Source organism: Hipposideros armiger, unplaced genomic scaffold (genome assembly GCF_001890085.2).
Source record: "Hipposideros armiger isolate ML-2016 unplaced genomic scaffold, ASM189008v1 scaffold_1001, whole genome shotgun sequence".
Taxonomy (NCBI): domain Eukaryota; kingdom Metazoa; phylum Chordata; class Mammalia; order Chiroptera; family Hipposideridae; genus Hipposideros; species Hipposideros armiger.
The window spans coordinates 389,380-405,094 of record NW_017732351.1 but is presented as its reverse complement, the minus strand read 5'-3'; the positions used below and the strand labels follow the sequence as shown (position 1 = coordinate 405,094).

Genomic DNA, 15,715 nt, shown 5'->3' with positions numbered 1-15,715 from the left:
AAAAATTATTAAATTTGAATGTTTACTATGTGCCAAGCCAAGTGCTAAGCACTTTTTAGACATTATTTTATTTAATATGAGGAGATCAAAGTAGTACCACAATGATCTCTCTTTTACAAATTAAGAAATTAAAATCTGTTGCTCCTATTTCTGGTTCATACAGTTACTCTTAAGGTCTATTGTTATTTTCTTAAACAAAACTGAAAACAAAAGAAACCTCTCTTCTGTAGACCACTTTATTCAGTTCTGTCATCATCTCTCATATGTCCTGTTTTGTCCCCCATCTCTGAGTCTCTCCCCGTTGTCCCTTTAATTTTTTAATGATTTTGATACCTCAAACAGGTTTCCTCTCCATCTCAAGCCCTGTAATATTAACACTGTCCCATTTGAAAGCTGGGTTCTTAGTTTCTAAATCTCCTAATCTGCAGTGATCTTTCCCTATCCTCAGCCACCTATTCTTATTACCCAAACTCTAAAAACACTAATTCCCCAAATCTTCCTATTTCACACCTCTCCCAAATCCTTCCCTGCTGCTTTTCAACTACTGCTGCTTCTTTGGCCACAGTCTCTGTGTTACACTCCAAACTACCCCAACCCACACTACCTAAACATATATTCTTTGTGTTTCTCTTCTGTTTTATTTTTATTTTTAGTTATCATAATCATCCCATACACAATATATTTAATTTGGCTGGTTTACTATCTCTTTCTCTCCCACTAAACTAGAATATAAACTCCATGAAGGCACAGCTTGCTTTTTTTTGGGGGGGGGTGGAGTGGGAGGGGTGGCAGGAGAGTGTCTATTTTATTTACTGATGTATTACCAACACCTGAAACATTACCTGGCACAAATATTTATGGGTCAAATAAACTATTGCCTTTCTTCAAGTTTATAGACCTATAGACCATTGTTTCTTTGTTTTCTCATGTCCCATTAGTCCTTTCCTTTCTTCCATCATCTACTTATCCAGCTTAGATGTTACTATCCTTTTTTAAACACTTTTGATAACAGCCCAAGCTCACTTATTGNGTGGAGAAAAAGCTCTTGATAGGATATCATGAGACCTGGGCCATCTCTCTGTGACACTAACCAGTTGGATATGTCTCTCACCTGGGCATATCCAGTGGGTTATGCCCTTACATTTAACTTCCGAGTCTCAATGTCCCTATCCACAAGCATGTTGAACCTGGCCTATTACTTAAGGCTTCCTTTCTGGTTGACAATGCATGAAGAGGAGGGGTACTTCTGCTTTATGTACTCAGTTAGTTCAGGAGTCCTTTGAGGAGTGGTCATATATGTTTTATAACTTTCAGAATTCTAGTTTTCAAATGAAAGCTTCAGCCCTAAGATTTCAGCTTTGAGTAAAATTTTACTTTAAAGTGTAAATAAGTAAGACTGCTGAGAGAGGAACCCTCCACATCTCCTGGTCCCCACCCCGGATCTCTGCCTACTCATTTCTGGGGCAGTGCCTAGTACTTTGAAAACCACTGATATTTCAGGTTTTCACTAACACTTAATCATTTGTGATTCATTAATACAGTAATCCTGCATAAACAAGGAAATCTTTTTGAATTCTCCTCTGATTTCCTTCTACATAATTCTCTATACAGAGAATTTCAAGTTTCTATATACTTCTAGTCATTCTTGATGGAGATAATTCGAAAAAGAAGGAAGTGGGCTTTGGGGGAAATAGGGAGGTAAAGAGATGGTAGGACTAGACAGAAGTTGCTTGTGGTGTCACTTTTTGAGGGAGAAAAGCATCTGCGTGAAGGGAGAGACTTAAAAGTAGAAAGAAGGACTAACCAGGCAAATCAAAGGGCCGCAGGAGCTCTAACAGCATGACTTTGAGTTAGGGCTGCTTAGTTTTTGAATATCAGGACAGGGTCTGAGCATAGGGTGGAGAAAAAATCCTGTATACACATAAGAATTTGTATTCACAAGAGACAAATTACACTTTGTCTCAGTGATCACAGTAAGAGCCAGTAATTAAGAGCTGACAGGTGAGTCATAAAATAAGAATGAATGAAGTGTCTGATAGAGGAAAAATGCCTCTCAGTATGAATAATATCCAAAACAAATCTAAATAAATATATACACAGTTCATTGAAATTACAGAAGATAATTTGGTGAGTTTCTAATAAACAAGGAATTAAAAAATTAGACATTAATTGTATAGTACCCAGTACTATTATTAATCCAAATAAAGCATGAAAAATTCATCTAGTTGCTGTTCTCTTTTTTAATTTTAGAGGGTATAAAATATTTTCAGAGTGTTCATAATCTCTTATATTATCAGTGTTTTTAACCTCTTTTTTCCAATAAGGTCATCAGCTGCAAATTCTCTCACCATAGGGATTTTTCAGGAGCATAATCCCAATAGTTGGGGATAAATACAGTCTTAATCTTGTTTAAAGTATAAAGTTAAGCATCATAAATTTTATCCTTTAATGTTTTGCAGAAATAAAGACCCAAGTCAATGGACTGCTACTTTTGGTATAACTATAACACCACCCGCAGTACAACGAAATGTGGGGAAAATCATCCTTCATGAAAATTACCGTAGAGAAACAAATGAAAATGACATTGCTTTGGCTCAGCTCACTACCCGAGTTGAGTTTTCAAATACAGTCCAGAGAGTTTGCCTCCCAGATTCATCTATAAAGTTGCCACCTAAAACAAGTGTCTTTGTCACAGGATTTGGGTCCATTGTAGATGATGGTGAGTATTCAACCTAATGTACTCTATACAAATAGGTCTTAAGTTCTAACAAGCTATTTTAGAGCATCCCTCTTCAGATTTTGAGTAAAAATAATGTTGATGCTTCCAATGTGTATGGCCCTGAGCAGAACAGGGGGCTGTGGGTTAAAAAGTTGAAGGAATTGAGTCCCTATCCTTGAGGATTTCACAATTAATTAAAGCAGTGCTGAGAAAGGGGAGGCTAATATAGAATAAAAGAGCAGGCTGTTTTAGATGCTATAAGAGGGACAAAATGCTATGGGAGTACAAGGGAGTAAATGATCCAAATTGTATATTTCCCATATGTAAATGCTCTGGTTAACATATACTTTAAGCCACAATGTTCTAATAGTTTTTTCTTCTTTCTTTTTTTGTTGAAATTCTTCCTNATAATGTTTCCTTATCTTTCCTTAATTTTTTATGATTTTGCTCCTTTTGCCTTTGAACAATACCATAGACTCAAAATTTTCATCTGCAATATGAGGATAATAACACTTACCATTGAGAGTTGTGAAAATTAGAGAAAACATAGCTAGCACTATGTACAAGGCCTGGCTCATAACTAGTAGATATTATTTATATTATTATTACTTTATGCATATTTTAAGGGGAAGTCGGGAGAGAAAGTATTAGGCACTACTGATATGATGCCACATTAACCTAGAAACCCTATTTGTTCAAATTTGAACTCAGGTTAAGCTGAAGCTATTTAATACTGAATGAATTATGATGTATTTGTAAATATGATTTCAGGCAACTATTCTTACCTGTTTCTGAATAAAACTTTTTTTGAAAAAAGAATGTATTCTTAATAAAAATATAAATAATTACAAGGTGCATTAATAAAATATACTAATATTCTTTCAAGTCTTATTTAAGGTTGATTTGAAGTCTAATCAATTGAAGGTTTGTTATCAGGGAATCAGAATTTTTGAAAAAAAAAACTAGACTTCCAAATTTCAGAAAATTAAGAGCTCATTATTGTTTAAGGCTATTAAAATTTAGGGCTTTTCAAATACAATGTAACTATTCATGTCAAGGCAGAATCATGACCTAGGTTCAGTATTGGGCTCTCTCTCAGTAATAAGAACACAAACTTTGATGTGGATCCTCCTAGTTTTGTATCCAACTCTCATAAGCTGGGTGACCTCCAACAATTTATGTTCACTCTCCAAAGCTGAATTTACTCATCTGAAAAGTGTTTTGTTGTAAATGTACCTAAAACACTTAGCAGAGGATCTATATATTTTGATGTTCAATTAATTACCTATCTATTTATTCACCCATATGTACATTGTATGAAGAGGCAGAAGTTAATTCCTGCATTGGATGCCTTGAAACATTAGTAAATATTTCTTCTGAACCTCAAAATGGTCAGTAGGATCTCTACAGAATAACCTCAGTGCTACGAATAGATTAAAGAGTAGCAGGTACAATAGATTATCTAAGCATCAGCACCCAATGCAAATCAGAATATGCCTTTCCCCCTCCTTTTTATGAAAACAAGCTAATGTCTATTTCTGTGACAGGCTGTGGAATAAGGATGACATCTTCAAACATGCCACTACCAGCATCCTCTTCTACAGAAAGGATTATCCAAGGAAGGGAAACATCTGTGGAAGGGGAGTGGCCATGGCAGGCCAGCCTCCAGCTCAAAGGGGCTGGCCATCAGTGCGGAGCCAGCCTTATCAGTAACACATGGCTGCTCACAGCAGCTCATTGCTTCCGCAAGTAAGTTCACCAAGGCTGCTATGAGTCTTCTTGTTCTCATTATCAGTTGCCATCAATCGATTCAGTGTTTGAGAAGAATCCAATTTCACTATCTTATCCGCTGCTCCATTATGGATGGGTACTGCTCTGTCCCCTAAAATACGTTATGCTTGCTCTATTGTCTATTCATAGCCATCCTTTCTTCCTTCTCTCAATAGCTATGATGTTTCATTTGTATCACTCTCATGGTTTTTACTATATTTTCCTGTATTATCATGACACTACTGTTATCTTTCTTACTATATCATAAATTATTTTAGTGTAAAGACTATTATACATGTAACAAGTTTAAATTCTTCCATATATTTAAGGAAAAAATCCAGCCACTTCTGTTTTACTTAGTTTTCTGCCAATCCCTGTATCCTCCCAGTATCAACATCCACTATCACTTTATATATAAGAAAAAAATCAGAGGTAGCNCAAAATAAACTTCGGCAAGCCAGGGTGGAAACCATAAGTACTAATGTGTGTAACAGAAAGGATGTGTATGATGGCCTGATAACTTCAGGAATGTTATGTGCTGGATTCATGGAAGGAAAAATAGATGCATGTAAGGTAAGTACAAAGTCAAGGTCAAAACATTAAAAAAAGAAAGTGTCCATTAGCTGTTTCTAAATTTTGCATATATTTCATTTGGGAAACAAAAATAGCATCTATTTTACCAAAAACTCAGTTTACTTAATCATAATAACAAAAAATATTAAATTTGAATGTTTACTATGTGCCAAGCCAAGTGCTAAGCACTTTTTAGACATTATTTTATTTAATATGAGGAGATCAAAGTAGTGCCACAATGGTCTCTCTTTTACAAATTAAGAAATTAAAATCTGTTGCTCCTATTTCTGGTTCATACAGTTACTCTTAAGGTCTATTGCTATTTTCTTAAACAAAACTGAAAACAAAAGAAACCTCTCTTCTGTAGACCACTTTATTCAGTTCTGTCATCATTTCTCATATGTCCTGTTCTGTCCCCCATCTCTGAGTCTCTCCCCTTTGTCCCTTTAATTCTTTAATGATTTTGATACCTCAAATAGGTTTCCTCTCCATCTCAAGCCCTGTAATATTAACACTGTCCCATTTGAATGCTGGGTTCTTAGTTTCTAAATCTCCTAATCTGCAGTGATCTTTCCCTATCCTCAGCCATCTATTCTTATTGCCCCAAACTCTAAAAATACTAATTCCCCAAATCTTCCTATTTAACCTCTCCCCAATCCTTCCCTGCTACTTTTCAACTACTGCTGCTTCCTTGGCCACAGTCTCTGTGTTACACTCCAAACTACCCCAACCCATACTACCTAAACATATATTCTTTGTGCTTCTCTTCTGTTTTATTTTTATCTTTAGTTATCATCATCATCCCATACACAATATATTTTATTTGGCTGGTTTACTGTCTCTTTCTCTCCCACTAAACTAGAATATAAACTCCATGAAGGCACAGCTTGGTTTTTTGGGGGGGGCGGGAGGAGAGTGTCTATTTTATTTACTGATGTATTACCAACACCTAAAACATTACCTGGCACAAATATTTATGGGTCAATAAAATATTGCCTTTCTTCAAGTTTATAGACTTATAGACCATTGTTTCTTTGTTTTCTCATGTCCCTTTAGTCCTTTCCTTTCTTCCATCATCTACTTATCCAGCTTAGATGTTACTATCCTTTTTTAAACACTTTTGATAACAGCCCAAGCTCACTTATTGCCCTCTCTTTTCAGTATGACAGAGTCCTAAACCTGGAAGAACTCAACAATTTAATTTCTCCCTCTGCCTGAACCCTGGAAATCAAATGCTCCTGGAAAAAAATACAACAGAACACACTGGTTTCACTATAGCTTCCAGATAACAAGACGGACAATCTTGCTATTCTGTTTGTTTGCTTTTCCAAATCTACCATTCTCTGAATTCTCCCGACATTTTCCACTTTCCTCAGCTTCCTGGTTTTTTTCTAACCCTTTATTCTTAACTGATGACTTTGTTTCCCGATTTTCAAAGTCAAATAGAGGTCGTATGAGGGGAATTTCTTTTTCTTTCCAGCATCAAGCATGCAGACCCGCCTTCATCTGGACCCATTTTATCCACCTTCAGTTTATGTCACAATAGAGAAGCTGCTCTCAGGCTGATAATCCCTTCTCTGCTCAGGTTCCTCTTCTTTTGGGGATGTTTTCACTAGCAATTATGTCCTATCACTCTTTTCATAGTCAGGATTTCTCTTGTTACCATTTCCTTCCCTATTCAGGTCTTTCAAATTAGGAAAAACAAAACAAAACAAAACACCACCACTCTTTCTTGACCCATGTGCCTCCAGCTAGTACCCTGTCTTCTCTTTACCGTCAAATATTTGAAAAAATGTTTATACCCATTGTCTCCATTTTCTCCACCCCTACTAACACCTCAAACCATTTCTATATGTTTTTTGCCCTATCACTTCATAAAAAATAGCTCTTCCTGAGGTTTTTAATGCTCTACCAGTAACCTCCAATAAATGAGTTTTGGTCTTATTCTTTCTTTCTTTCTTTCTTTCTTTCTTTCTTTCTTTCTTTCTTTCTTTCTTTCTTTCTTTCTTTCTTTCTTTTTTTTTAACCTCTTAACAGCATTTAACAATGCTTATCACTCCCTCTTTCCTGAAATATTATCTTCCCTTGGCTTGTAATGATTTCCATCCTACATCTCTATTGGCTCCTTCTCTGTCTCCTTATCAGGATCATTCTCTTAATCCCTGACATTACATTTTGATCTATACTATGCCTGTTCCTCTTTTTACTCCATACTTTCTCCTTAGAGCATCTAATTCTCTTTCTTGGCTTCAATTGTCATCTTTTAGCAGATGATTCATAAATTTATACTTTTAGCCCCCAGCCTCCCCTTTGGTCTCCAGGCTTATGTATTCTACTCCACTTGGATATTTCAATGGCATCTCATTCAAAATGTTGCCCCTGATTCTGCTTATTCCACCCTCTCCATCTGATAGTCTTCCTATATTTTGTATCTCTATGAATGGCCACCCCCGTTTCATTCTGTTAAACAAGCCAGAAGTTTAGAAGCTTCTTACCCTCCTTATCTTGCACTAATTGATGACCCAATTGAATGGATTCTAGCACTTTAAACATCTCCTCATCATTCTCTCTCTCTCTCTCACTCTCTTCTTCCCTCTTCCTCTCTTTCTCCCTCTCCTTTTCTCCTCCTTTCCTCACCTCTCAACCACATTAGTCATCTACCTTATTTCCTTATATTCATTCTATGCTCCTTTAGTGCATTAGTGAAATGAAAGCCAGAATGGTTTCTAACAAGATGTAATCTGACCATGTCAATGTCAACAGTCTTTAAAACACTTCAGTGGCTTACCTTTGTTTTTATCTTGAGATAAAAAACAGAAACTTCTTAAAATGATCATGGGGCTCCATTTGGACTGTCTCTCTCTACCTCTATAGCCCCCTCACATACCACTTGGCCCCTTGCTGTCTTTTCTCCAGTCTCTTTTTTTATTTTACAGGCCTTTGCATATGCCGGGCATGCTGTTTCCTCTGCCCAGAACACATTTTGTCCGTACTTCCCTTTTCATGGTTACCTCCTCTTCCTTTAGATATCTTCTTAATTGCATCTCATCAGGGGACACTTTCCTGGCCTCCCTAGGTAGTAAAATGCCCCTATTGTATGTTTCCATAGCACTTATCATAGATTAATTTTGCATTAGTTTGTGGGCTTACTTAATATTGGTTTTAAAACCTAAAATTCAAGCTCTATGAGCATAGAGACCATTCATTTGGGTCATTATTGTATTCTCAGTGCCTGTCAAAATGCCTGGGACATATACTGGGAACTCAATAAATAGTTGACAGAAAAATAAATAAACGAAGAAGGTGGAAGAGGCACAGAGAGGTTAAGTATCTTAGCATAGGTCACACAACCAGTAATTCATAGAGCTGGGAGTGATAAGCAGGCTATTCAACCATTGAGACACTTTTAACCTCTACATTTATATCTGCTTATTTACCTAACCTTCCTTGTTCCAAAAGAGATTTATGGGGCTTATGTAAAATTCAGCAAGCAAACATAAATTTGTTCAGTGAGTAAAAGAAAAGAAGACGAAGAATAAGTCCATAAAATACAGTCAAGGTAACTATACTTAGAAGAGATCATTAAAATTTTATGTTTTGCACAAATACTAACTTTATAGCAAATATTTTACGTACATGTTTACTAAACCATTTGCTATTCAAACTAGCAAAATAAATAAATAAATAAATCCAAGGATCCTGAACTAGAATAATGTAACTATTCCATATGAATGAGTGTTAATCTTTCTAGAAAACAATGCACTTTAAAGTTTATAGCATAAAATTTTAACTCAATTGAGAGAATCATTATAATCTATCTCTAGTCTGGCTGTGTGTTCTGTGTACCAGTTTCCTTTTTTTCTGTGGAAGAGATATGATTGCCATATAATATAATAAATTATATTACATTTATCAATTTGAAATGTTTTTGTTTTTTTTTTCCAGGGTGATTCTGGTGGACCTCTGGTTTATGATAATCGTGACATTTGGTACCTTGTTGGTATAGTAAGTTGGGGACAATCATGTGCTCTTCCCAAAAAACCTGGGGTCTACACAAAAGTGAGTCAGTATCGAGGCTGGATTGCTTCAAAGACTGGTATCTAGCATGAATTCTCTGTGAATTATATCTGTGGCACACAGAGCTAAAACTCCTGCATATTGTGTTTTATTTATATTTATATGGTTTGGATCAGTCATTTGCTGGATGTCAAGAAGTCCTTCAGACTCAGACCAATCTAATATTATAAGGTGACCTTTCTAACCTGAGGGAAGTGGACACAGCAAATGACAAGCAGCACTAATTCCTTACTCACAAAGGAAACTGTTATTAATAAGATGAACATTTATAAATGGTTTCCCCCAGTGGAAAACAGGAAACATCATTTTCTACAGGATACGAAGAGCCGCCAAAGCTGCCAAAATCTTACCTCATATAACACCTGGAGCACTTGGGATTCTTCTAGCAAAAAATCAAATAATAGTCTTCCCTGAGGATTCAGGGTTTCAGCAGTCTAGCACTGATGACTGCATACTCAACAGTTAGAAGGAAGAAGCAGAGGATTTGCGATAAAACTTGAACTTTAACCTGGGTTTATAAATAATAACACAGAGCATTATCATTAACTACAAGAGTTGCCATTTAAAAGATGTTTAAATGTATCTGAATTTGTTGTTAACATTGTTTTAAACACATAAGCACTAGCTTCAGGATGCAGGTTGTATTGTTAATAAACATTTCTGATTTATTCTTTAACAGCATCATCAGTTGGAGTTAGGCAGAATAAAAAAGATTCTTCTGAGCAATATACCTATGGGTACAAAGAGGATAAAAACAATTGATGGGACCTAGACTAGCAGAGTTGGTTTCCAATGATTAATAACAGGATGAACATTCTAGGTTTTTAGTGGAATGAGCTATCCAATTATGTATTTAGAAATATCTATATCAATATGGTAACCAGTGCTCTTGTAATTCTTCAGCTCTCTGATAGGTCAAATGTCTACCAGAATGTCAGGTTAGAAGAGCTGATATGTGTAAAGCACTTAGGACAGTGTCTGGCATATATCACACACTATATAAATGTTTGCTATAATGGAAAGGAATGTCTCTGTGAGTTTTAAGATAAATGAAGTTAATTTGTCAAATTAGTAGATGACTTTGGGGCTTAAATCAGCCTAAAATCTAATGGTAGAGAGCACAGGCTTGGAATCAGGCTGTCCGAGCTTGAACACTGGCTGTGCCACCTGTGAGCTATTTGGCCTTGAGCACATTTCTTAACATCACTGTGCATTAGCTCTTTCATCTCTACAGTGGGAATAAAAATGGTATCTACCTCATATGTTTGTTATGAGGATTAAATGCATTAATACAAGTAAAGCACTTGGCAGTTTCTGCACACAGTAGGCTGTCAGTATGGACTAGCTACTATTTATTATTAGTGTGCTTTGGACTCAATAAAACAATATGCTTTTTAAAAACTGTTCCCTTTTTCTTTATAGTCATGTAATTGATTTCATAATATATTAAGTTACACTATAAAAAATTAGGTGAACCACTAGATTTTTAAAATCACTTTTTTTGTCTCATTAATATATTTTGAACTATGTTTGCTTGTAGACATGTAGCATAGACATGGCCATCTGGCCTCAGGATTGTGACTATAGGGATGTAGCTGCATTCATCTCCAATGTGAAACCTGAAGTGCTATATTTGCTGCTCTGATTTATCAGAGAAAAATTTAGTCTGTTTCTTTAGTGACTGAAAGTTTTGTTACTTTATGTGAATGTTTTTATATGTAATATATGTAAACAAGATAAATATAATTTAAAAACTTCTAGTTTTATTTATAGCTCAATTTAAAAATATAAACAGAAAAGAGTCACCCATGTATACTTTGCTTCTAAACAGAAAATGTCACCAAATTTCTGAGTTGATGACTACTAAAATAACTAAATATCAACAGAAAAAGCAGAGTGAAAACCTGAATTTTTACCCTTCCTTTTATATGCATAGAAACATCCAAAGCTTTGTAGAGAATATTTAGTATATACAAGATGTGCTTGATTAACCTACTTTATATTAAAGAAAAATACGGCATTTGGTAGAAACAGGAAAACAACTCTGTCTACAAAAAAATTTATTTTCTATCTACTATGTAAGTTCTATAACAATGGATATGTGGCTTTGTGTAACTATATTTATATTTTAGAAGACTGTGATAACTTTCTGCATGCGTCTATGAAACTATGTATACTGATTGAAATAATTTTATGCTTAATTCAATTTGATGACATTTTAACACTAATGAGAGAATATATCCAAAAGTCCATAAGTAAATCTAAGAAATGGAAAAGTGGATTTTTAAAACAGAAATTATATGTACTGTTTCTAGTTTGATGATGTCTGACCTATTGAACAGTGTTATAGGAGTCATGCAATAGCTTTTCCTCAGATTTTCCATCTATCAAATAAGCTATCTACCTCATGGCATTGTTCTGAGGCTTTCCTATTGAGTAATAAACTTGAAAAGTCAAAGAACGTTTAAAATCTGCTCAAAAGAGTGCAAAGCATATTATTGTAAATTTGTATCAGTACAGATGGTGCTGCAAATGCATTAAGATTGTAAAGAAGCTTTTTTTATAGTGTTATCATATTTATCAATAATATTGCTTTGTGAATTTTGCAAATGTATTGTGGTTTTAAAAGAACCTGGGCTTGCCTCTTGTGCTGGGAATGCTATAATAATAGTCACATCTTTTCACAGAAAAAAAAAAAAACAACTTCAATTTGTCTGACTTATTGTTTTAAAATACAGATCAAATCCATTAGGCTGACAGTAAACACTCCAATACATAATCGATGTGGGATCTTGATGAAATTTTGGGCGCCATGAGAACTAAAGGGTTAATTTTTAATGCTAGAACTTAATCATCTTCTCTCAGTGAAATCTTCATGATTCAGCAACAATAAGAACAAATATATATTAATACGAATGTACCCCTTTCAACTGAATAAAGTTGTTGCTTTGTTAATATATTTATTTGACAGAAGGAATATGGGGAGACATTCCTTCATGCAATCATGGAAATAAAAACAAACTTGTTATAACTTATTGAAACTAATGCTAGAATCATAGCTGCCAGAGCCAGGAAGGACCTAAGAGATTATATACAAGAAACTCCTTTTTTGACTGATATAAAATCAGAGCCAAGAGAATTTCCCCAAGTTATACAGTAGGTCACAGCAAGTGTAAGGAACAAACCCCAGGAGCCCTCGCATCCAGCTCAGTCATCTCTCCATCACTCAAACCTGAGTTCTTCAGGTTTGCTAGCCAGGAACACTGCAGTTCTAGAAGTCATTGGAGTTAAATGATTGTTGCCAAACCAATGTTTGTCCTTGCAAAAATGTGAGGTAAGTTAAACTCACATGGTATTTGGCAAAGCAATCGTTGGACAAAGCCAGCTTTACAATTAAGATAAACAATGCCACTTAAAACTATATCCAGCTATACTTAAGGAAATGAAGGATGATTTTAATGTAGGCAAAGCTGCAGAGCCCGTTAAATTGGCAGGTCAGGATACTCCATGGAAAGTTTACCCTCCAAATGCATTCCTTTTCTCACCCTCTACACTAAACTTTATAGTTATGAAGTAATTTAAAGTCTTGGTATGGTATAAATTAAAAATCTAAAGGCCGGCTGAGTGGCTCAGTTGGTTAAGGGCTCACTTAAGAGTGTGAGCTCTGAGCAACAGGGTCATCGGTTTGATTCACGGCCTGAGCTGAGCTGCCAACAGGTGGCAGGATGGCTCAGCTAAAAAAAAATCTATACCATATCTCAAAATGAGGAGCTACAAAAGATTTTGAACCCTACTAAAACAACATCTTCCATCACCATATATTTGATCCCGTTTACTGACTCTGGGTGGTAAACACACAATGTGATATAGAGATGATGTATTACAGAATTGTATACCTTATACCTATGTTACTTTACTAACCATTGTCAGCCCAATAATCTTTAATTTTTTAAAAAAAAAGATTAAGCAGTATGGCTTGACCAAAACAAACAAACAAACAAAAAAGTTTGATTTTCTCTTTGCTACATTTAATGCCTCATTAGGTAGTCTGTTATATAAATAAAGCTATAGGAAGCCCACTAAAATGCAGCAAACTACAAAGTTTTGATTAAGCTGCTTTTGTAAATGCTTACAATAAACATTTTTATAGGTTTTAATATTTTTGTTGCCCAGAAGTTATAACTATGACTAATAAGAAATGAGAGAAATGCAGTTGTTACACAATAAAAAATTTTGCCTTACTCTCATTGTGAATACAATGACCTATCATACCCATGATTATGTCATATTACATGGCAAAAGAATTTTGTAGATATGATTAAGATGACTAATCAGTTGACGTCAAGTTAATCAAAAAGGAGATTTTCTAGATGGCTCTAATCTAATTCTTTAGAAGGAGAGAGTTTTCTCTTTCTGGCAGCAGAAAAGTCAAAGATTCTGTGTGGGAAGATGCACTATTGAGAGCTTGAAGATGAAGGGGACCATGTATCAAGGAATGCAGGTACCTCTCGAAACTGAGGGCAGTCCAAGCTGACAGGCAGCAAAGAAAGAGGGACCTTAGTCTTTTCAAGGAACTTAATTCTGCCAATGGCCTGAATGATCTGGGAAGTGACTTCATCACAGCCTCCAGAACGGAATCCAGCTGAGCTCATACCTTGCTTTCAGCCTTTGAGACACTAAGCAGAGAACAAAGATGAGCTCCCTGAACTTCTGACCTACAGAATAAAAATACACAATGTAATAAATTGCTGTTGTTTTAAGTGACTAAGTTTGTAGTAATTTGTTACACATTACTAGAACATTGGCCAAGGTATAGAATCTTTATTTATTAGCCAATTTGAACATGTTTTCATATGTTCATTTACTAATTGTAATTATATGTTCCCATTTTGCCAAACATTTTTTTTCAAAACAAAAGAATTGAAATATGAATATGCATGTTGTTGTCAAATCGACTAAAAGAAAGATTCAGTAAGTATTGAATGTCAAAGTTTGCTGAGGTGCTGGTAAGTACATTTATTGAAAGACATCACAGTTGCTGGCTTCAAATCTTTCACTATCTTACAGGAGAAATGGGTCTTAAATCTAAAAATAAACAAAACTAAAATTAGATGGCTGCTTGAAGGGAAAATATGGGTTAAAGGTAGTTCAGATAGTGTGAGAGTCGGGAAATTCAAGGGAAACATCTTGGAGGAGTTATCTTCAGAATCTAAGGATCCTGTGTAGACAGATTCTGATTCAATGATTTGACTTTACATTGAGGTACTTTGAATTGAGAACAGAACTATAAAGAAAGGAAGTGATATTTTAGGCATGTGGGCAAAGATGCAATGGGGGAAAAAAGGTTTGGATCAACAGAAAACAAAACTTAAATTCAGAGAATGTAAACACCTCTATAGTTAGTTACAAAGGAGAGCACATGGAGAAGAGACAATTAGCAGGTGAAGCCCTTTAAAATGGCCGTTGGCACAAATATATTTTTATTTTTTCACTTTAAAGCTGAATTCCCTTTAGAGTAGACACAAACAAATGACTGGGCCAGACATAATGAGTCCATGTACCACTGCACTAAGAAAATCAAGTCAAGGGCTATGAAACGCTTTATGAATACCTCTGACCTTGTTTCCTGCTTGCCTCTGAAAGAGATGAATGGCAGGGCCTGAAGATCAGACTTGTACTGACTCAGAAAGAAAGAATGCCACCTCTTGAAAGAGAAATAACAAAACCACTCAAAGTAAGGGTGTTGCTTAGGTTTCGAACACAATATTGTTTCTCAATTATCCAGAACCAGGAAATTTTTCCGGCAGTAAAGACTTACAAGGGATTCTTCACCTCAAACCATACTATTGGTTAAAGTTTACCCATCCCAACTTGTCAAACTAGTTTACTTTAAATCCTTAAGCACTCTTTCTTTAGTCAGCTTACAAGTCTGAAAGAATGCCCAGGATGCTACTCATTTGAGGAGAACTCACAAAGCAACACGGAGGTGGAGGAGTTTGCATTCCCAACAGTGTATGATGTATCAGTAAGTGTAACTTTATTTCATGTTTGAAAAAATTCATTTCAGATTGTGGTTTCCAGCTCAGGCTATTATTCTGAATAGGGAATTTGATAGTTGTTTTTTTTTCTACTGTTGTTGGAGAAAATAATAACATAGTAATGTTAATACTTTTTATTTCAGGAAACCATGCTAATGATTTTATATTTAGGATTTGAAAAGTCTAACAGGTTGGATATTCACTGAAAAGTTTAATGTGAAAATGAGATAATCACACAGAGTGAGGAAAAACAGAGAACAAGGTGAAATTCTATAGATTTGTAGGAATGAAAGGATGGGTCAAGGAAGAAAGTGGTTTTTCAGCCTCAGTTCAGAGTTTAGCATATATAATGCTATTTATGATCTTTCTACATTAAAAATAAAGCAAACACACAAGTTGTACAGGAAGTATTGTATTTTAACCCTCATTCTGAATTGATAAATATAATTAAAATGCCAAAAAAAATGAATCTGAGTTTTAATGTCCTTTGAGAAATACTTTGCCTTTTAAAATAAAATTCTAGAAAACAACATAAGAA

The 15,715-nt window shown here is 35.2% G+C and overlaps 1 protein-coding gene across 1 annotated transcript in view; it reads left to right on the top strand.

Moving 5' to 3' along the window:
* The window catches only part of TMPRSS11F (transmembrane serine protease 11F), a 101,005-nt gene that overhangs the window by 43,588 nt on the left and 41,702 nt on the right, over positions 1 to 15,715 (top strand). The window contains exons 6-7 of the mRNA XM_019631460.1: positions 2,460 to 2,719; positions 4,267 to 4,468. Of these exons, the coding sequence (XP_019487005.1) occupies positions 2,460 to 2,719; positions 4,267 to 4,468 (462 nt within the window). The remainder of the gene's footprint in view (positions 1 to 2,459; positions 2,720 to 4,266; positions 4,469 to 15,715) is intronic.